This window comes from Equus przewalskii, chromosome 9 (genome assembly GCF_037783145.1).
Source record: "Equus przewalskii isolate Varuska chromosome 9, EquPr2, whole genome shotgun sequence".
NCBI classification, from domain to species: Eukaryota; Metazoa; Chordata; class Mammalia; order Perissodactyla; family Equidae; genus Equus; species Equus przewalskii.
In genome coordinates, this window is record NC_091839.1 from 21,201,476 (window position 1) to 21,224,818 (window position 23,343).

The following is a 23,343-nucleotide window of genomic DNA, read 5'->3' on the forward strand; positions in this document are numbered from 1 at the left end:
CAACCACCAATCTGTTCTCAGTATGTATGAGTTCGGTCTTTTTTTTTTTTTTTTTTTTTAGAATTCAGCTTTTTCACCTATGACTTCAGTTTTTTCACATATAAGTGAGATATGCTGTTTGTCTTTCTCTGACTTATTTCACGTAGCAAAATGCCCTCAAGGTCCAGCCATGAGTCACAAATGGCAGGATTTCCCTTTTTGTGACTGAATAATATTCCATTGTGTGTGTTTGTGTGTGTGTGTACAAACCACATTTTATTTATTCATCCACCAATGGACACTCAGGTTGTTTCCACGTCATAGCTATTGTAAGTAATGCTGCAGTGAACATAGTTCATAATATCCCTGGTCATGTTCTCACAAAGATAATTTCTACTGAATCCTCAAAATTGATTGGCATCTCAAACAGAAGGAAATGTTTAAATTGGGGAATTGCAGATTGCACTCCAAAAACATTGTACTAATTTATATACTCTAGACTCAATCCTGTCCCTGGAAAAAAGACCAAATGTAATGCTGAGTATTTATTAAAAGTAGTGTGCATTTTTTTAACTTAAAATCATATTAAGCTTGATGATAACATCTTCATTCAAAGCTCTATGTGGTGGACAACACTGCTATCCACTGCACAGATGAGAAAAATAAGACTTAGGCGTAGCATAATAGAATGCCTTTATCCCATGGCCTTACCACTCTGAATATTATCCATCATTTAATCTTTATGAATCTCAAGGGTTAAAACATTCTTGTTTCATATTTACTTTGCACTTATTTTAAAAAATGAGTATTTGCTATTTAAAACAATAAGTGGCCTGTGTATTAATTATTTAGCCACTAAAAAAATTAGGTTGTTTTTCTTATTCCTTTTTAAATCTCTGTAATGCTAGAGAGAATGCAGGGAAAGTGGATCTCTCATATTATTGATGCTGGGAATGGAAAATGGTACATTGATTCTTTAAAACAGTTTGGCGGTTTCTCTTTCTCTATGCACATGCCTATATCTATATCACACACAAACGCATTTCCTCTCCTTCCCAATATATTTGACAGGTTGAGTTGGATCCATATTTATAGTTTACATTACTATGACTTTTCGAAGCTATTCGCAAGTAACACGATTACTTTCTTTTTTCACACAATCTTTTATTCTCCAGGAAAGTGTCATATTTCTCTCATTTCTGGCCACGGGTCTGCAGAGCCCTGCCTGCCTTTTTGGACCCACGTGGGTCCAAAGGGAAAGCTCCGCCTCCGTCATAGGTTCCGCCCTTTGCACTGGGCAATGACCTGTTTGGGCCTTTACTGGCCTCTACTGGCCTTTTCCCCACGACTCGCCCCAAACATAACTTTGAGGCCTTTCAGCTGTTTTTATTTCCTAGTCTATGACCGCGATCCCTGTACGGTCAGAGCTTCTCCAAACCCTGTTCTCTGTTCAAAAGTCGCCTAGAGCCGATTTCTGCTAGAAACGACCAGGGCAGGAATCTTCGCTTCGCACGTTCCCAAGAGCGGGTTCTGTGCTGTACGGAGACCTCCACTTCCTGTAAGATGGGTGCGCCCACTGGGCCGTTTCCTGACTTGCGTACACAGTGGGTAAATGTCGCTGCCATTTTAATTTTGCAGTCAGTTCCCTGAAGGGGATTTGTCCCGCGCCGTTTTTTTTTTTGTGTAAGCTCGAGCTTATGCACATTATGTCCGTTTTCATCAAAGGTGCAGATGACAAGAAATGGGCCGGTTTCGGTGACCTCCCATCGTCCCAGCCATCCCTGCTCAGGAGCGCAAAACCGGCCTCTTTGCCCCCGTACGGCCGAGATTCAAAGATGGCCGCCCCCAGGGGCCGCTGCGAGGGCGCGGCCATGTTACCTCTGAGGACAACTCTGAAATCCAGAGGTCTCTTCTCTGCAGACATGCCTCAGACCCTCGTGGGCCACCGTACGGCGATGGTGAGCGAAGCGGACCAAGTTCAGCTAAGTAAGTTCACCGCCCGCGGGTCGCGAGGGTGCGTAGAGGAAATCAGGTCAGTGGCCGGTGTCTGCGTGGACAGTGGTGAGGGAGGGTCTGCCGGCGTCCGCGGCGGGTGGTGCATGAGGAGTTCCAGCGGGAGGTTAAGGTGCATGGGGTGTTCTTTTGCAGGGAGCCCTAAGGGGTGCGTAATAGGGTGTGTGTGATTGGGGTTCCTCCGGCCTCAGTCAGGAGGTGCTCCTGTGCTTAGTGTTTAAAGATCTCCAGAGATCAACGACTTAGTCCCGAGAGCACATTTTGGGGTCCTTACCGTTTACTGTCTGTAGGGCTCAGTGATCTGGAAGGTGGATCTGGAGAGTGGTGTTTGTCATTGGAACGCTGTGTATGGTTCGGCTTTTGTTTGGGGCTAAATGATGGAGAAACTGTTTCGGAGTTAATGTCCGGCGGTCTCTGGGATTAACCCGGGTGGTGGTAGTAGGCATCTGGGGTACCGATGTGTGTGTGGGCGGATACCTTGGGAGCCCGGGTACCTTGGCTGCTGGAATAGACTTGATGTACCTTAACGTTCCTCTTCTGCCTTTTAGGTTCACGTCTCTCCTTCACCGCTAGTTTTTAAATCTTCTTTGCCACCCAACATCACCACTTACTCTTGAACTCTCAGAAATGAACGTTTTTTGACGAGGTGAGTGATCCAGCATATCTAGTATTAGTATGTTTTATATTTAAGATGGAGCTTTTATCCTTTGCCTACAAGATTCCCGCACATTCCTCTCGGATGTTTCTTTTCAGGTTCTGTCTGACACAAGTGAAATAACATCTGTGTCGCTGTAAGTTCTGTTCCCAAGGGACAGTCCTTGTCAAAGTTTTAGTATACTTCAATGTTAGGCTTTTATTTTATGTGCTGAATATTCATAATTCAGATAAACGGTACTATGATTTTCTCCTTTACTTTATTTCATGTAGTAAACAATTACAAATTATTTTTAATAAGTGCATTCATATTAAGTGTATACATTTATATAGAGATGAAATGTTTAAAATATTTAGCTATCATTTTTAGGAACATTTTATGATTATGCACTTGTCCATGGATTTTTTTCCCCTACCTTTCAGCTCCAGTCTAGACTATTTATTTTTATTGCAATTATAAACCTGTTAATTTCTAACTCCCTTTTCCTTATAATTTCCTATAACATAAAAAAGCAATTAACTTTTGATATTTGTTTTATATTTGATCACTTTACGAATTTTTGTTTTTTTTGAGGAAGATTAACTCTGAGCTAACATCTGCTGCCAATCCTCCTCTTTTTGCTGAGGAAGACTGGACCTGAGCTATCATCCGTGCCCATCTTCCTCTGCTTTATATGTGGGACACCTACCACAGCATGGCTTGTCAAGCGGTGCTGTGTCGGAACCCCGGGCTGCCAAAGCGGAATGTGCAAACTTAACCACTGCACCACTGGGCCGGCCCCTTTACTAAATTTATAATGCTATATTTTTCTCCTCACCTCAGATTTTGTTGCATTTATTGAAAATTTTCAAAACTACAAAAATAATAAAAGAATTTTAGAGTAAATACCCATATACCTAGCACCTAGATTTTACCACTAAGATAGTACTAAACCGTCTCTACCGCTGATCTGTGTCTCTCTCTGTATCCCTCTGTTTGTATGTAAATTAGTCTTTTGTTGTTGTTGGTTTTGGTGCATTTCAAAGTAAGTTGCAGACCTCTCTACCATTTCTTTATTTCTGCGATCAGGTAAAGTTCTACTCATAGCTTCTTACTTGTTTCCTTTGTTTACTTCAAGAACAAAGATCTTATTTACAAATGATTTTGGCCTGGTGTAAAGTAGAAAGAAACAAATTTGGTTTTTCAATCCAGATTCCTCCCGTTGCTCGTAATGCCATTTGTGTGACCTGTGTCTGTTTCCTTGTTAGCAAAAAGAGAAGTTGAAAATCTCTCCCTCAGGGTTATTTTGAAGCTTAAGTGAAGTAAAATACCGAAAATAGTGAAATGTGATGGCAGGGACGTGATGTATCTGAGTGGAAAGGGCTGCTTGTTGCTCCATATTTCTGGTTTTGTGTTTAGACAGTTTGTGGCTGTAACTCGTTTTCTCTCTCCCTGCCTTTCTCCATGTTTCCCTCTCTCTCCTTTTGTAGTAATGAAAATTTTTAAAATCGTGAACTTACATTAATGACCTAGCAAGAGCAATTTTATTTTAAATGTAGAATGCTGACACTTTTCTGATTTAAAACTTAAGTGCACTTAGATAAAAGACAATGCAGAAAGTTAAAATGACCTGTCAAATATCACTCTTTTGCCAATATTGCCTTTTCAGAAATTCCTAGAAATGGAGTTTGAAGTTACCCGTGATTCTTTCACTGGCTGTTTTCCATCAAATGTTAAATTATTCGCATGGAATGTTCTGCTCTTTAGCACTGACACTGGATCTGTGTGTCCTTTAGGATATGATAAGAGTTTTCTACTTAAACTTTGTCACCAGCCACCTGACGGAAGAGGTACACAGACATATTAGGCAAATACTGATAATTTGCCTCTTCTTATATTCAAAAGTTGTCTTTGATTCTTTTTCCAAACCGCATTGCACTGAGTAATGTTTCCAGACCCGAATTCTCACAAGATGAGAGGGGCATCTTGTGTTGTAGTATGTAAACAACCTGCGACAGTAGTCACAGAAGGGATCTGGCTGTGTTGCCATTAAACTTTGTTTACAAAAATGGGTGGTCCAGGCCCTGGACACTCTGTTACTGACCCTTGATTTAGATGATCATATGGCTTTTCTGCTCTAATTCAGAGTTGGGCAACTAGATCGCATGGACTCAATCTGGCCCAGTCCAGGTGTTGTTAATAAAGTTTTATTGGAACCTAGGCAACCCTGTTTGGCTTTGTTTTGTTTTTTTACTTTGGCTGCTTTTAAGCTACAGTGATAAAGTTGAGTAATTGCCACAGAAACCATATGCACTACATTTTCCCTATCTTAACATGGAAATTATGTTTATTTTTAAAAACTATTAGTTTTACTCTTAACATAGGGATTACAAATAATATAACAACCTTTATTTGTCAAAGTATTATGGTAATTAGTACTTTTTTAATCTTCTCTATCTATACAAATATCTTAGAACACTTTTTCATTTACCGGCCTCCTAATTTGTATGCTATCGTGGTATATTTTAACTCTTTATGTTTTTAAAACCTCCTGATGTGATCGTTATTATTTTTCACGTGGGTACTAATTTAGACTTAACTCTTATTCACCAGTTTTGTTCCTCTCACTCCTCCTTGCTCCTCTGCTGACATTGGAGGATCCTTTCCTTTTGCCTGAAGAACAGTCGCATTTGCTGTCATACAGGTCTTCTGATGAAGAATTCTCTCAGGTTTTTAAATAATAATAATAACATGTCTTTATTTCAGTTTTATTCCTAAAGGACATTTTTGCGGAGTATCCTTTATGGTTTTGGACTAACAATACTCTCCAGAGGATCGAGTGGATGGTAGTGAGAAATTAAATAAGACAGTGCCTATTATTTGCTTAGTGTGATATCCCTCATATTGAAGTGTAGGCACCCTGGGATGCACAAAGACTTTGGAAGAGGCACATGGACACACATGGTATAAAAGAAAAACTATGTCCGTCTTAACTCCCTGTATGTCCTCTTTTGTCAAATTGATCCACGTGAGGATTCCCTGCCGCCGGGGCATCATGCTCTGCTGGTTCTCCTTCCGTGTTTCCTTTCACAGTCAAGTAACTTCCACTTTGCAGAAGAAATGTGTACCTCCCACATTCTGAATGTTATGTTTTATTGGCCCAGATGGAAGAGCTTCTGGAGTACTTAATAAAAGGACAGATAGATCTTTGGGGGCCCTCTTTTAAGGTGAGTGCACAGCAAAAGTGACAACAGCTGGGCGTGAAGAGAATGTGCCACTCAAGAGTAATTTGCTCTTCAGCCCACAGGTGCCACTCCCTAGGAACAAGAGGGATCAAGGGAAAGAAGGAGGAGGAGATTCCAAGACCTCAGTGTCATCATTTCTGGGGACACCCTTGACTGGAGACTGAGATTTTTGAACAGAAATTCAGAGCTGATCCAGCAGAGCTGAACACAGAGCTTCCCAGTTAGCAGCCATTTCGCAAAATCGGAAGAAAATGATCCAGTCCCAGGTGACTTTTGGTTTCTTTTCATCTTTCCTTTATTCCCCAATGGATTTGTAGAGCCTGTAAAAATCCGTGTAATTAAATAGAAAAGTTTAAATTGAAACTAGCAGGATCTGGAAAAGTCTGAGCAAAGTAGGATCAAAAATATATCATTCATGGGATTCATACTACGTGATTCCTGTTGGAATATAATATGTGACTGTGCAAGACCCTGTGGGTGACATTAGCTGTCAGCGTGCATCAAATATCTCAGACAGACGTCACAAGAGAATTGTAAGTTACATGATAGGCGTTACTATGATCTGTTTCTACTTCCAACACTTCTGACACCAAATGTGTGGGGTTTATTCCACACCAACAACCAGTTGTCCAACCCTCCAGATACCAACTGAATGTCTACAATTTGATTCAATTTTGACAGTAACCACCCGGAGTTACTCCATAAATGGAAGTGCTCAGTCCTGCACGACTGCCTTCATTTCAGATGCCAAGTATTGAGTGCCCAAGGTACCCATACTTGTGACATGGCTACAAATCTGAGGTTCCCACAATCCCTTCCTCAGGTTTGGTAATTTACTATAATGGCTCACATAACTCAGGAAAACACTTTACTTAAATTTACCTGTTTATTATAAAGGACACAACTTAGGAAAGCCAAATGGAAGAGATGTGTAGGGCAGGGTGTGGGAGAAGGGGCACAGACCTTCCATGCCCTCTCCAGGCAAACCACCCTTCCAGCACCTAGATTTGTTAACCAACCTGGAAGCTCTCTGAGCCCCGTGGCTTAGAGTTTTTTATGGAGGTTTGATTACGTAGGTGTGATTGATTAAATCCTTGGTCAGTGTTGATTAACTCAGTCTCCAGTCCTTCTCCCCTCCCGAGAGGGCTGGAGTGGGGCTGAAAGTTCCAACCCTGTAATCACAAGGTCGGTTCCCTAGCAACCAGCCCTCAGACTTGGGTATCTAGGGGCCCACCCCAGAGTCATGCGTTAATAGAAACTCAAGATATGGTTGAAAGGCTGTTATGAATAACACAAGACGCCACTCGCACCGTTATCGATTAGGAAATTCCGAAGACTTTAGGAGCTCTTGTGCCAGGAACCAAGGATGAAGACTAAATCTACGTTTATTATTGTATCATAATATAGACATCAGCCGTGAGGAGAAAGCAGACCGCTTCTTTGAGGGATGTTAATGTGTCACGGCACATAGGGCTGAAGTTTGCATAGGTCTTTGATGGTTCTTCATAGAGGTGATGTGGTGGGTGGTGTCCTTAACTGACCTTACTTCTCCTAAATGTAAAAACATGTTTCCTACAGCTGTTTCTTCATTGTATCTAATGTGGTATTAACCCCGCCTCATGATGTACACACATACATATGCATTTGTCTATGTACATATGTTTCCATAAATATATTCTTTAAAGAATAATTTTTTTTACAAATTGCCTTAATCATCTAATAATTTTTTGTGCTTCATACATATTTTATAGTTTCTTTTATTTTGTTTAGTATATTAACCACTGAAAATAGTGTGTCTTGTCTTGTGATTCTAGCATCTGGAGTCTCTCTGTTACTGGTTTTGGTACTGGCTCGAATGCTCACAGTGAATTTAGGAATTTGTATTATTCATCTACTATACTTGTATAAGTAACTTATAGTTCAGTATTGGCAGATAGATGCTCAAATTTATACAGATTGCAGATGTTCTTACATTAGCAAGAGGATTTAATGGTACATACTACAGAAACTTCTTGAATTTTCAGCTGTGTTGAATGAATGGAAGACTGCGCAGTGACATTTTACTACAATTCTTATTCTATCGCAATGTGTTAAGAAAAAAGCCCCACCGATTTCCTCTGTGTCGAAAATAAGCAGAATAATTTCCTTTATGTTTTTTCCACATCACCAAAAGAACATCACTTCATTAAACACGACCGTGTTGTGACAGGAATCCCTGACATTTGACGATGTGGCTGTGGAGTTCACCTGGGAGGAGTGGCAGCTCCTGGCCCCTGCTCAGAAGGACCTGTACCGGGACGTGATGTTGGAGAGCTACAGACAACCTGATGTCACTGGGTGAGGACCGCTCCCCTGTGTCATTCAGAGGGTCCCCAGTCGGTGGCTTTTTCTTTTTCATTTGTTTAACTCTTTAGAATAACTGCACTACTCTGAAATGGCAGGTTCTCAGATCCTTCTCTTGTCCTAGACAAGAGGATCTAATGTCCTCTCTCCTAAGAGAAAAACTTTGATGTTACAGACTGAAACCTGGTTATTCCCTAAAATGTAACAATTAGCCCTTCTTGACATGTCCCAGCCCAATTCGATATGTCTAAATCTTCTATCATTTTTCATGAGCAGGGTATCAAGCCAGCAAACCAGATGCGCTCTTCAAGTTGGAACGAGGAGAAGAACTGTGGACAGGAGAAGATGAAACCCCCAGTCAAACCTGTCCAGGTGAGTGGGTGAGAACCAGCAAGATGGGCAGCTGTGGAAGTCATAAGCTAGTCAGAGAAGATGTCAGAGCTGTGACAGTCTCTGAGGAAATGTCAGCAGCCCCTCCATGTATCTTTCCATATGGGAACTCTTTTTCTTTGTAGACGTTTAGTGGAAAATATACCCCTTTTTTCTCTTCTGAGATCTGAGCCCTGTTTATTTTATATACATCTTGGTTTTGTTTGCATAACTATCTTCTTCCTAGGATTTTCAACCCTTCCTCTTTTTTGTCCACTGTCACGGTGTCTCTGCCTCTCTTGCTATGAAGTTCTGCTTTCCAGGTGTGTCTGGAAAGAGAACTCTGAATTCATCACTTTTTTTTTCCTACTGTACCTTCTTCCTGCCCTGTTAGGAAATAATGATTTCACTCCTTAACATCCAGCGCCACCTTGGATGCCGTGTCCCCGCGATGACCTGGTTTTCTCGGTGCATTCATGTGAAATTCATTGGTCCCCTCTTCCTCCCCCTACCTACCTCCCAGTTCTCCATACTTTTCGTTTTCTTCTTGGTTCTCATGTCTTAAAAGTTTCCTCCATTCTCATGAGTTAACCTCTTTCTGTTCCCTGAAAGATACTGCCAAATTGACTTCTCCCTTCGTATTGTCTAATGTACACTTTATTTCTGTGTATTTTACTCTTCTTCATGGTGGCTGGCCTATGACTTCCCATTTTGTGAGAACAGGAGTCATCTTCCCTCCATCATTTTTGAAATTTAGATTCTCTTTCAGCATACACATATTTGATTCTAGCCATCCTGGCGTTACCTTGATCGTTCCCTGGGTGCTGAGCTCTCTTCTGGTCTCTACTGTTTCATTTGATTAACTAGAAAAGATCTTATTAACATGCCGCATGCTAAAACTAGGTCGTAACTCATGTTTGTTTCAAATTACTTCCTTCATAGTTTTGCTAATTCAGATTTTCCTTTAGTTCTTAGATTTCATCACTGTGTTTATTTTCTTAATGCTTTTGTTTTCACATCATATTGTTTACTGATTTTATTTAGATTTAATTCACATACCGTACAATTTCCCGTTTCAAGTATATAATTCACTGGTTTTTAGTGTATTCACATAGTTGTGCAACCATCACCACAGTCTGTTTTGGAACATTTTATATGTATGTTTCCTCATTTCATTCTCAGTGGAAGTACTATATGATCAATAATAAACGTATGTAAATAACACATCTTAGGGCAAAAGCTGCGGTAAGGAAAATTAAAGCAGCCGCTGGAACAGTGGGTGCTGAGTCCCGGAACTGTGCTTTTAGGAATGGGGATGGCTCTTTGATAAGGTGCCTCCGAGCATGTGGATGAGGGATGTGAATAAGCTCCTTGGAATTCTCCAAATGTGAGACGACGGGAAGTTCAAAGACCTGAATCTGGAATGTGTTTGAGGAACTTCTAGGAAGCTTGTGTGGAGAGAGTGTAATGAGCAAGAGGGAACATGACTGGAGATAAGGACAATGGGGTCGTAGCTGGAGATTCTGGTACATAGGTCACATATTGCCTGTCAAGGGCATTCAAGACCTTGATTTCATTCCAGATGAGTTGAGAAACCAGTAGGGAGTTTTAAGTAGAGGAGTGGCGTTATATAACTAATTTTTAATGGATCACTTTGCCTACTATATAGAAGGTAGACATTATCAGGCAGGGGTGTGTACTTCTTTTGGGTTCCTGGACCCAATTCCAACGTGTTTGTGTGGAGGCTTCCTCCACACCAAGAAGCAGGTCTTGGACACCACCAGTGTGTCTGAGAATTCAACTCAATTGACAGTGTCTACCCAGAGACAGAATCGGATTCCACAGGTAAAGGGCTCAGTCCCACAAGACTGCTGTCGACTGAAATAAAGAGTCTAGGTGATATTAGTGACGGAGTTTATTCAATAATTAGCATGAGGAGTTCACACCCCAGGAAAACAGTTCAGCAGAGGGCTCCGATGGAACTGCTCTGAGACGTGTGACTTTAAGAGCAGTTTATGTCTCTTTCACAAAACAGCGCACATGCGGGGAAGAGGAAAAGAGAAAACCTTTACGACTAGATTTCATAGCTGTTACGAAAGGATAGGGTACATCTGGTTCTTCTCTAGATTATACATTAAAAGTAACATAAACAAGAATTCCTTGGTTATATGTCAAAGAAGTTCGGAGAAGCTGATATTATCTATGTGTGGAGGGAGGCAAGGACAGGGTCGTTATTTATTCCCTAAATCTCTAAGAAATGCAGCTGTGGATGTAGGAGGGAGGTACACTTTCTCTTTTCCTGTTGTTGATTTCTCCAGCTCACGTCTTCAGTCATGAGGTGTGGGGTTGCAAGGTCATTTTGGCGTGGGCTGAAGATGGCCTGCACAGCTGCTCCACAGTCCTGCGTGGATGTTACTGTCCTGACTTAAAGCCTGTGCAGTTTGCTTGCTAGATTCACCTGTTACAAGAGGAAGAGGGGTCCCAAAAATCTGTCCACACTGCCTTCCATTTCTGATGCCCATTGTAAGGCCAGGTTGTTACCTATGTTTCTGACCAACTGGATACAAACTGAGGCTTCCCATGAGCCACTCCTCGGGTTCAATTAATTTGCTAGAACAATTCACAGAACTCAAGACCACCCGTTTACTCACTAAATTACCAATTTATTACAAAAGATATTAAAACATACAAATCAACAGCCAGATGAACAGATACATAGGACTGGGTCCTGAACAAAGGAGCTTCTGTCCTCATGGAGCTTGGGACCTGGCACAGTGGCACATGGAAGTGTTCTGGTTCCCCAACATGGAAGCTCTTTGAAAAATGGGCCAACAAGCTGTCCTTTTGTGTTTTTATGGAGGCTTCATTACATAGTCATGATTGACCAAGTCATTGGCCATTTGGCAATTGATTCAACCTCAAGCCCCACTCCCAACCCCTCCCTGGAAATTGGGGTGGGACTGAAAGTTCCAACCTTCTGATCACATGGCAACCAGTCTCTGCCCTTGGGTGGGGTCCAAAAGTCACCTTCATCAACATAAACTAGAAACTCCAAGGGTTTGGAGAGCTGTGAGCTGGGAACTGTGGCTGAAGACCACATATATATGAGAAATATGTTTTCGTCATCTGAATGACCAAATATGTATTTTTATAAATCACAATATTGTAGTACTGTTATAGTCAGGGTTATAATTTATGATAGTAAAACAATAGAGATTAAAATTATCAAAGTTAAAAAATGCATAGGAAAGAATCCAAGAGAAACTAGACACAAACTTCCAGTCATCCTCCACTGGCAGAGTCACGTGAACAGGGCTGAATTTTCCTAGCCACAATGTTTGACAAGTGTGAAGTATTGCCAACCAGGGAAGCTCACCTAAACCTGGTCCCTCTAGCCCCTTAGAGTCAAAATGTTAGTGTTCTCCAAAGCCCCAGGCGTACAAAAACAGGTATCCACCATAAATGACATTGTTAGTGTAAACTGTATGATATGGCCTAAGACATCAGGTATAAAAAGACACTCTTTTCAGACAGGATATTCCAAGGACTCAGAGGTTATCTCCCAGTGATCTGTCAGAACCAGTCCTTTCTGTGGAATGTGGAGGGATGGAGTAACCCAAGCCGCTGAGTTAACATGTTATTGTGTATCGCCATTCCCTCTGTATGTGGGAACACAGGAGAGTATGTTTCAACTAGACTATTGGTTGGAGTCTTGATTCCAGAAGGTTTTGTCTAGCTTTGAGATGAGTACTTTGGAAGAGTTAGGTTCATGATGGTCTGCGGAATGAAGAAGAATGGCCAGTTTTTGGAATATGATAATTCTCAATAGTCTGTCACACTTATCTTGAAATCAGATGCTGAGGATCCACTTGCTTACTCACCACAGTATTTGTTCTCTACACCTGGGTCTGATCACAATACTCAATGTTTGGTTTTCTTCTGTGGGCTTCTTGAATTCCAAAACTCCACATGTTGGAATGACTAGAGTCTTGGCCCTTGTGCCTTCACCTTTTCTTATACGTGTGTCCAAACACAGTCTCATCCAGTACTCTTTCTTTGAATAATTTATATAGGTTGATGATATCCAACATTGCTGTTTTCAGATAAGACCTTTTCTAAGATTTATATGTTCAACCAGTTTCTTCATGTTTGTACTTGGATATGTAATAATCATCTTAAACTTTGTTTCACAGTGCACGCTAGCTTTCCCCCTCATTCTGGACTTCAGTAATCTTCATTTCATTAAGAGGCATTCCACCCTCCCAGTGGCTCAAGCCATATACTTCCTGGAGTAATCCCTGAGTCCTCACTTTCATTAACTTCTTCCTGCTTCTCCCATTGAGCCCATCAGTGGCTTGTCTTTTCCTTACATATATCCTGATTTCCTTCACCTCTTATGTCTCCGTTGCTCCTCTAACTATGTTTTATACACTGCAATTGCCTACTTTATTTCTCTGCTTTGGTTGTCTATAACTGCAACAAAACCTGGGGTTCCTACACGTTTAGCTCACTTCTGACACTAGCTACCTGGAAATATGTCAGATACTACAAGTTTCGGGTTTGGTGCCATAAGATTGCCGCTACTTCAGATGTCAGTCCCAAGTCCAGATTATTGCCTGTGCTTCTGACCAGCTGGTTGTAAATCAGAGGTTCCCACGACCCCGTCCTTGGGTTCAATTAATTTGCTAGAGTGGCTCAGAGAACTCAGAGAAACATTTGCTTATGTTTATCAGTTTATTATAAAGAATATTATATAGGATATAGAGGAATAATCAGATGAAGAGTTACATAGGGCAAGGTCTGAAGGATTCCTGAATGCAAGAGCTTTGATCCCCATAGAACTGGGGTGTACCATCCTGCCAGCACATGGATGTGTTCACCAACCCAGAAGCTGATCAAATGGTTGAGAGTTTTTATAGAGCTTTAATCTCTAGGACCTCCCTCCTTTCCCAGAGGTTGGTAGGTAGGGCTGAAATTTCCAACCTTCTAATCACTTGGTCTTTCTGGTGACTGGCCCCCTCCTGAGGCTATGTAGGAGCCCTATGCTAAGTCACCTCATTAGCATAAATTCAGGTGTGATTGGAAGGGCTTGCTATGAATGACAAAAGATACTCCTATCACTTAGGAAATTACACGGGTTTTAGGAACTCTGCCAAGACCAAATATATATATAATTTTTTTTTTCGGTGAGGAAGATTGGCCCTGAGCTAACATCTGTTGCTAATCCTCCTCTTTTTGCTTGAGGAAGGTTGTCCCTGCACTAACATCTGTGCCAATCTTCCTCTGTTTTGTTTGTGGGGCACCCCACAGCATGGCTTGATGAGTGGTGTAGGTCCACGCCTGGGATCTGAACCTTTGAATCCCAGGCTGCTGAAGCAGAGCACACAAACTTAACTACTGTGCCACTGGGCTAGCCCCCAAATATATTTCTTATACCACACATAAGATTGCCGCTAATTAGTTACTTCACATGAAAGCATTTTTTTGAGACAGTTTTTTTCCAGACTAAGATTCCAAGAGATTACAGATTGATTCATTGTTCTCTTCTTTTCTAGAAATCAGGAAAGTTGATGATCCTCTGCAGCATCACTTGCAAAATCGAAGCATTCAGAAGAGTGTGGAACAATGCTGCGAACATAATATGTTTGCAGATATTGTTAATTGGAGTGAAAGTCCTTTCCTGTTAAAGCAAAAACATGCTATGTTTGACTTACGTGAAAAAACTTTAAAATCAAATTTAAGTTTTGAAAACCAGAACAGAAGCTGTAACTTAAAGAACTCTGTTGAGTGTAATGGAGATGGGAAATCTCTTCTCCATGCTAACCGTGAACAATTTTGTACAGAAATTAAATTCCCTGTAAGTGCAAAACCTATCAAGAATAAGTCCCAGGTCATTAAGCAGCAGAGAGCTCACAACATAGAGAAAGCCCATGTATGCAATGAATGTGGGAAAGCCTTCCTCAAGATGTCTCAGCTCATTGATCATCAGCGAGTTCACACTAGAGAGAAACCTCATGGGTGTAGTATGTGTGGGAAAGCATTCTCCAGAAAATCCAGGCTAGCTGAACATCAGAGAATTCATACAGGACTGAAATATTATGAATGCACTGAATGTGACAAAACCTTCCTCAAGAAATCACAGTTCAATACACATCAGAAAAGTCACATGGGAGAGAAGCCTTATACATGTAGTGAATGTGGGAAAGCATTCATCAAAAAGTGTCGGCTCATTTATCATCAGCGAACTCATACAGGAGAGAAACCCCATGGATGCAGTCTATGTGGGAAAGCCTTCTCTACAAAGTTTAGTCTCACTACACATCAGAAAACTCATACAGGAGAGAAACCTTATATATGCAGTGAATGTGGAAAAGGCTTCATTGAGAAGAGGCGTCTCATTGCACATCATCGAACTCATACTGGTGAGAAACCCTTTATATGCAGTGAATGTGGGAAAGGTTTCACCTTGAAGAACAGTCTTATTACACATCAGCAAACTCATACAGAAGAGAAACTGTATACATGCAGTGAATGTGGAAAAGCCTTTTCAATGAAGCACTGTCTCATCGTACATCAGCGAACTCATACTGGAGAGAAACCCTACATATGCAATGAATGTGGAAAAGGCTTCACCTTGAAGAGCCCTCTCATCAGACATCAACGAACACATACAGGAGAGAAACCCTATGTATGTAGTGTTTGTGGAAAAGGCTTCACCATGAAGAGTGATCTCATTGTCCATCAGCGAACTCATACTGCAGAGAAACCATATATATGCAGTGATTGTGGGAAGGGCTTCACGGTAAAGAGCCGCCTGATTGTCCATCAACGAACTCATACAGGAGAGAAACCCTATGTATGTAGTGAATGTGGGAAAGGCTTTCCAGCAAAGATTCGGTTGATTGGACATCAACGAACTCATACAGGAGAGAAACCCTATATATGCAGTGAATGTGGAAAAGGCTTCACAGAGAAGAGTCATCTTAATGTACATCGGCGCACCCATACAGGAGAGAAACCCTATGTATGCAATGAATGTGGGAAAGGCTTAACTGGGAAAAGCATGCTCATTGCACATCTGCGAACTCATACTGGAGAGAAACCGTATATATGCAATGAATGTGGAAAGGGCTTCACCATGAAGAGTACTCTAGGTGTACATCAGCAAACTCATACTGGAGAGAAACCATACAAATGCAATGACTGTGGTAAAGCCTTTAGGAAGAAGACTTGCCTAATTCAACATCAGAGATTTCACACAGGAAAGACTTCCTTTGCATGTACTGAATGTGGGAAATTCTCTTTGCGCAAAAATGACCTCATTACCCATCAGAGAATTCACACGGGAGAGAAACCATATGAGTGCAGTGACTGTGGGAAAGCCTTCACTACAAAGTCAGGGCTCAATGTTCATCAAAGGAAACATACTGGAGAGAGGCCCTATGGATGCAGTGATTGTGGGAAAGCTTTTGCCCACTTGTCAATCCTTGTTAAACATAAGAGAATTCACAGGTAGTCACTTTGGGAAAGCCTGTTGCCAGTTGTAGGCCCTCGAGATAACAGTATGCAATGAAGAATAACAATGCAAAGAATGTGGTCTTGTCTTTAGTGATCAGTTACCTCATATTTTATGTTGAAAAAACTTAGAAAACAACTCAGATACAATCAGCCTTGATGAAAATATTTTAGGACCTATGTCTAAAAAGTGTATGCTGAGATAAATCCTATGAAAGTGATAGACTAGGAATCCCTTCAGGGGAAGTAGACCCTATCATCTGTGATCATCAATCAATCATGAATGAATATTTCTAATTTGTAGAGATATAATTGTGGGAAAGCCTTTGCCTAGAAGAGACACCTCAATAGATGTGGGTTCACAGTAGAGAAATACATTCCTTTGGCAATGAATATGGCAGAGTTTACAGTAATATATATTGCCTCATCATTTTCCAGGAAATCCATATAGAAATATCTTATGAACACATTCAATGTGGTGGAGTTTAGGAAAATATCAGCCAACTTAACGAAGGAAAGAAATCTTGGAGAAATGGTGAATGACAGCATTTTGTCACAAGTCTAAACTTAGATAATACACCTCACAAGCAATTGGGGACAAGATACCTTCAGCCGTATTTATAGTGGCCTTATCATTGGTTTTATAAATTTTAAATAGTGGCAGTTACTCTCATCATGGATTAAATTTTAATGTATACAATGCAGGAGTATTCTGTGTCTATTTCATTATAAAATTAACTTGTGTTTCTTTGGTTTGAAGTTTGTGTTATTTCAGAATACTTAAAGTACTTCAAAATGAAACTGAATATATTCATTTCATAAGCGTAACTCCACATATTTGGATGTGTATAACAAAGTTTAGAATAGCATCAACTGGCTTATAAAATTAATATAACTTTAAATTTTGAAGTAAGTTTAGAATCACAGAAACTGAAATATTCCAGAGATTTCCTAATTTCCTTCAGTCAGCTACTCCCAAAGGTAAAACCTCACATAACCATAGTTCATTATCAAATAAAATAAAGTGAAATTATTTCAGTGCTGTAAAGTACAGGATTTATTTGGATTGTACCAGTTTTAACATGTACTCACTTTTGTTTGGTTTTTATATATAGTTTTAGGAAACTATCACATATATAGGTTCACATAACTAAAACCACCGTAAAAATTCAGAACACAAATTCCCTCATGCTCCCCCTTCATGGTCACATCTTTTTCCCTGACCCTAACCCTTGGCATCACAGATCTTTATGTATCTACAATTTTGTCATTTGTGGAATATTAGAAAAATGGAATCATTTAGCATGTACCTTTTTGAGATTGGGTGTTTGACCTTGTGAGATGAGTAGAAAATATATATGTTAGTCTCTGCCTCTAGTTCCTTGCACAGAGCTCCTGACACCCTTGTAATTTCCTAAGTAATAAGAGCACTAGGAGCATCTTTTGTCCTATTGAGGTGACTCTGGGTGGGCTCTGGGTGGCTTCTGGATGAGGCTGGCCACCAGAAAGATCAAGCTGTGATTAGAAGCTTGCAATTTTCAGTCCCATCCGCCACTCTACAGAGAGGGAAGAGGGGCTGGAAATGGAGTTAATAATTGATCATTCCTATGTGAAGGTGCCTCCATAAAATCTCAATAGTACGGAGTTCAGAGAGCTTCCAGGTGGATGAACACACTCACGTATGGGGAGGGTAATACACCCCAACTCCACAGGCACAGAAACTCCTGTGCTTTGAGACCCTTCCAGACCTCACCCTATGTATCTCTTCATCTGGCTAATCATCTGTATCCTTTATCCTTTAATAAACTGGTAAAAGTAAGTGTTTCACTGAGTTCTGTGAGCTGGGCTAGCAAATGAATTAAACCCAAGGACGGGGTCATGGGAACCTCCTACTTGTAGCCAAGTAGGACAGAAGTTTTAGGTAACCTGGGGACCTAACACTTGTAATTGGCATCTGAAGTCGGGTGGGAGCAGTTTATGGGACTGAGACCTTAACTTGTGGGGTCTGACTATCTCTAGAAAGATAGTGTTAAAATTGAGTTAAATTGTAGGACATCCAGCTGATGTCTGGAGAATTGCTTAGTGTAGGGAACCTTCCACACCCCACCACATTGGGTGACCAGAAGTGTCAGAAGTGTTGTGAGTGTGTTACTGAACTAGGCTTGTTTTGCCTGCTGCACAGTATACCAGTCACGAAGATGAGTTTGCAGCAGAGAAAAGGTTTATTTACAAGGCAGGCAAGTGAGGAGACAGGAGGACAAGTCTCAAATCCACCTCCCCAAAAATGGAGATTAGGGATATTTATAGGGTGAAGGGGCAGGGTGGTCTGAAGTGTGGAGAAAGATGATTGGAGGTAGGGAGAAGTGAGGTAATAGATGATCTATGCAGGTATAGTCAAGCTTCATGGCTCTTCATAGGATGCATATTCACAAAATGGTGGTATTAGCATGACTGAGGGTCAAGTTTTCAGCCCCTTGACATCAAAGGCTCAGCTGTTGAACATTTGTACAGACCCAGTTAATGGGTCAGTGGTCTTAACTGGCCTCAACTGGACAAAGAGTTGACTCTCGGTTCCTAACAAATAACTTAAGCACCCGTACCATGGTGACCCAAGTATCAGAGATATCTATAAGCAACCTAGTGGGCGTCTGATAATATATTGCTTATCTACATGACTTTTAAGAAGAATCGTTAATGGCTATCTGGCCACCAGTTTCAAGTGTGGCAGTAGCATGAGAGTAAAGGAGAAATACAGGAAGAAGACTGAACTATAGATGTTTGCAATACAGACCTCAAGTAAATTCAACCTAAGATCCAGCCAGAAGCTCTCTGAGGTCTTCTCTGCATATGGACATCAGACTTCATGCAAACTGGCCACATCCAAGGTGTTCCTGCCTAAGACTCAAGAGCACTGTTGACTTTCCATTTTGCCCAAATCGATGATTAGAATGCATCCCACACCATATTGGCCTCGGATAGGTTCTAGCCTCTGAAAAATAGTAAGCTCTGTGCCAGTGACCATCTAATGCAGAGAGGAAGGCACTGGGGTGCCCACAAGACATTTCCATTTCTTCAAGGGGCAGAGTCCTCGCAGCCGTTATGGCCACTCCCGTCAGAAACATCAGAATACTGCTCTATGAGGTAATGGTGCCGTGTGACCTCATAGAACCCCTGCAAGGCCAGAACTCAGACTCCTGGGAATGACCCCAGCCCTCACCAGACACACTGCTCCCATCCCCTCAGCATCCCTAGTGACAGGCAAGGAGGGACTGGTGGGAGAGCACCGGAATTGGAAGTGGCTGCACCTGGGTTCAGCCTTTGGCAGCTGCCAGTGGCGTCTTCAGAGGCTGAAGATCTGGTGAGCCTGATTCTGGGTCCGGATTCCAAGTGAGGGGCCTGTGGGGTTGGTGATGCAGGAATGCATGTGAACATTTTGTTTGGGGATTTATTTGGGTTCAGTCCCTGAGGAATCTGGGCATTAGTGTAGGGACCTTGGTTAAAACTTAGTCTGAAGAGATTAAGGACTTAAGGTCCTATGGCCAGGCCTTAGGGTCTAAATATTAACTCTACAACACTTGGTGATTGAAAACTGAGTGGAAGGTGTGTACCAATGAACACTGCTTCTTGTCTAGGTTAGCGATTTAACGGGGCTCATGACAAGGAGAAACCTGGGGTAGGAGGAGGAGTGTCAGTGGACGAGAGTTTCTGTGGTAAATTTCAGATTGAATTTGAAGTCGGTGTTGTTTGGTGCGTGTAGTGTCTGTGCTTGAGAGCAAAGGAATCTGGAAGTTTTGAGACCCACAGCCCCAGGCTAGTGGGTGATTTGAGGCTTGACCTTTGGATGCTGGAAACATTTCTTTTCAGTCTTTCAAGTCCAAGTCCTTTCTCAAGGTTCCTATTAAAAATGTGTCTCCTACATCCACTCTTCTCATTATCTCCACAAACATCGTAGTAGTTCATCATGACCAAGTGGTGTGTCCATGAATATAGAATTTTTGTGCATCTCACAACAAAATTTACTCTTGGATATTTCCTTTCAGGTTTGTTTGACAGAAGTAAAAACAACCATTTTCCTAAATTCTAATCCTCAGTGAAAACCATTTCATTAAAAAATTTTTTTAGACTATCTTCCTAAAAATTGGGATCATGTATATAAAGATACATCCAGGAACCCGCCTATCTTCTAACATGGCTGTACTTTTCTGCATTGTCTCTTGCAAATAATAAGAGTTCCTGTTACTCCACCTTATCCCCAGGATTTCACGTTTTCAGTTTTTTTGTGTTTCAGTATTTCTAATATCTGGGTACTTGTATCACATTGCAGTTTTAATTTGCAATTCCCCAATAACAAATAATGTTGATCTTTTTTTCATATGATTATTTGCCACTGTTTAAGTTTCTGTTCAAGGGCTTTGCCCATTTTTAAAATTGGGTTTTCTTATTGTTGACTTTTAAGAATTCTTTCTATGTTCTCTATCGGATATGTGATTTGTGTGATGAATCTGTTGAGATTCCTTTTTTTTTTTTTGCCTGTGGACCTCTGTGTTCCATCATCACTTGTTGAAAAGTCTATCCTTTCTTCATTGAATAACCTTTATACCTTTAGCACACAGTTGAATATATTTGATTTGTATGGGTGTTTTTCTGGGATCTCTATTCTGTTCCATTGACCTATGGTTTATCCTTTCGCCAATACTAACAATACCAATACTCCTACAGGCTTATAAGTCTTGACATCTGTTGAGGTAAGCCCTGTAGGATGGCTTTCTTTGGTCAGACTTGTTTTTGCTGTTTTCAGTGGAGAAACCTGGCAAACATTACCTTTACCAGGAGATCGATCTTAAATCATTTTGATATTTTGTACCCCTAGATATGACGTGATGAGAAAAGGACTTCAATTCTGATGTATCTTTTCCAAACTACATAACCCCTATTTAACAAGGCAAACTTAGACCAACCCAAAAGATGGACAATATACAAAATACCTGATCAGTCCTCCTCAAAATAATTGAGGACATGAAAAAAAGAAAAGACTGAGGAATGGTCACGCAGTGGAGAAACTGAAGGAAACGTGATGTCTAAATGTAATATTGTATCCTGGGACAGAACAAGGACAGTAGTGGAAAAACTTGTGAAATCCAAATAGAATCTGTAGTTTGAGTATCGTACCAAGGTTAATTTCTCACTTTGACAAACATACCATGGTTTTGTAAAATGTTCACACGCGGGGAAGTCTAATGAAGGATATGTGAACTCTTTGTAGTACCTTGTGACTCTTGTGTATATCTAAAATTTCCCCCCAATAAAAAGTTTATTAAAAATAGGCATAATCTATGTCAATTACATCTCAATAAAAGTGGGGAAAAAAGGTGTAGTCTAATTTTGTCACTTAATTTATCATTATAAACATATTTCCATATTACAAAACTTTATGTATATCTATATATAATTAAGTGGCTATAATAATATCATGGGTGAACTAGTAGGATGGTAACTAGAGTCATAAAAGGTATGCAGTAAAGTGGGGTTTACTTGGAAAACCTAAAATCTTGAATTATGTTCAGTTTATATTATGATCCTCTCATTTACCAAATTCTTAATTCTCACTCCAAGATTTGCTGCACCTTTTTTCTTGTATGTCCCAGACATCTCCATTTACTTTTTTTTTTTTTAAAGATTTTATTTTTCCTTTTTCTCCCCAAAGCCCCCCAGTACATAGTTGTATATTCTTCGTTGTGGGTCCTTCTAGTTGTGGCATGTGGGATGCTGCCTCAGCGTGGCCTGATGAGCAGTGCCATGTCCGCGCCCAGGATTCGAACCAACGAAACACTGGGCCGTCTGCAGCAGAGCGCGCGAACTTAACCACTCGGCCACGGGGCCAGCCCCTCCATTTACTTTTAATCTATGTAGTTTATGATTTTGCAGTTATACTTGGTGCCTTTAAAAAAAATCAATACCTCATACATTTTGTAGTATAGAAGAACAATGAATTTTAACAGCTTTATCGTCATAAATTACACAGAACATTTAAGAGTAGTTAGTGTACAACTCAATGACATTTAGTAAGTTTATAGAGTTGCGCCACCATCACCTCAATCCAATTTTTAGAAATTTCCATGACCTCAAAAAGTAATTAGACGGTTATTTTACTACTGTTGAGTTTTGAGAATTCTTTATATATTCTGAATATAAGTCCTTTATCAGATGTATAATGTGGAAATATTTTCTCCCAATTTCCGGCTCCACTCTTCACTTTCTTAAATGTTGTGCTTGTGATGCGGGGTCGGTGAGCCGAGGAGTCGAAAGGAAGATTTCTTGGACTCTCAAGATCTGGCAGTAGTGCTCTTTTTATTTAGAGAATACTGTGGAATAGCATGGGGACGGGACCCATGGGCAGTCAGAGCTGCTGCTGCTGCCCTGAGTTGAGGATTAGGGCTAATTTTATGAGGCATGGGTACGTGACTTATTTTTACTGGAAAAAGAAAAGACGACGTAAAAAGTCATTAAATGATTTCAGTGCAGATGGGGTCTGGTTATTGTGCGGTCATATAACTTTAGATACGAATCTGGCCATATAGATCGGCATGTAGGTGAGGATGCCCTGGGCTTCTCTCCCCAGGGCAACCCTAATTCATACCATAAAAATCCACCAGGTCATATAGTTTGGCATGTAGGCCAGGTCACCTTGGGCTTCTCTAGCTGGGGGATGTACAAAAGTCTTGAATTTTAACTAAGTCCAATTTATTATTTTTTCTTTTATGGCTCTTCCTTTACTGTCTTGTCTCAGAACTCTTTGGTTAACTTAGGTTCAGGAAGATTATCTCCCGTTTGCTTCTCTAACGTTTATACTTTTACAAACTCTTATATTTAGGCCTGTGATCTATTTTGAGTTAATTTTTGTATATGGTTAGAGTTAAGGGTCTTTATTTTTCTGCAAATAGATATACAATGATCCCAGCATCATTTGTTGAAAAGACTAACCCCATTGAATTATCAAGGTACCTTGGTCAAAAAGCTATTGACCTTAATAATATTTTTGGACTCAATTCCGGTGGTGCATTTCTCATTGGCTCCAGACCGTCACTGGCCTCACTTTAGCGACACTCTCCCCGAGGCCCGGATCCCAATGAAAACTTAGGCTCATCCCAGTCGCTCTTTTCCCCTTAAACCAGCCTCCCAATGTGCCAGTTTCTCGAAATCTTCTTCTGTTCTTAAAAACAGCTTCCTGCAAGAAATTTTCTGCCA

The 23,343-nt window shown here is 40.8% G+C and overlaps 1 protein-coding gene across 1 annotated transcript; it reads left to right on the forward strand.

Annotated features, from left to right (window-relative positions):
* Positions 1–1,822: 1,822 nt before the first annotated feature.
* On the forward strand, positions 1,823–16,846 carry LOC103554183 (zinc finger protein 615). Its single transcript, XM_008525123.2, is given in 7 exon segments — positions 1,823–1,965; positions 2,541–2,638; positions 5,927–6,137; positions 8,081–8,188; positions 8,190–8,208; positions 8,491–8,586; positions 14,139–16,846. Coding segments are annotated over 5 exon segments (2,199 nt in total). The 5' UTR covers positions 1,823–1,965; positions 2,541–2,638; positions 5,927–6,122; the 3' UTR covers positions 16,100–16,846.
* The last annotated feature ends 6,497 nt before the right edge of the window (positions 16,847–23,343 follow it).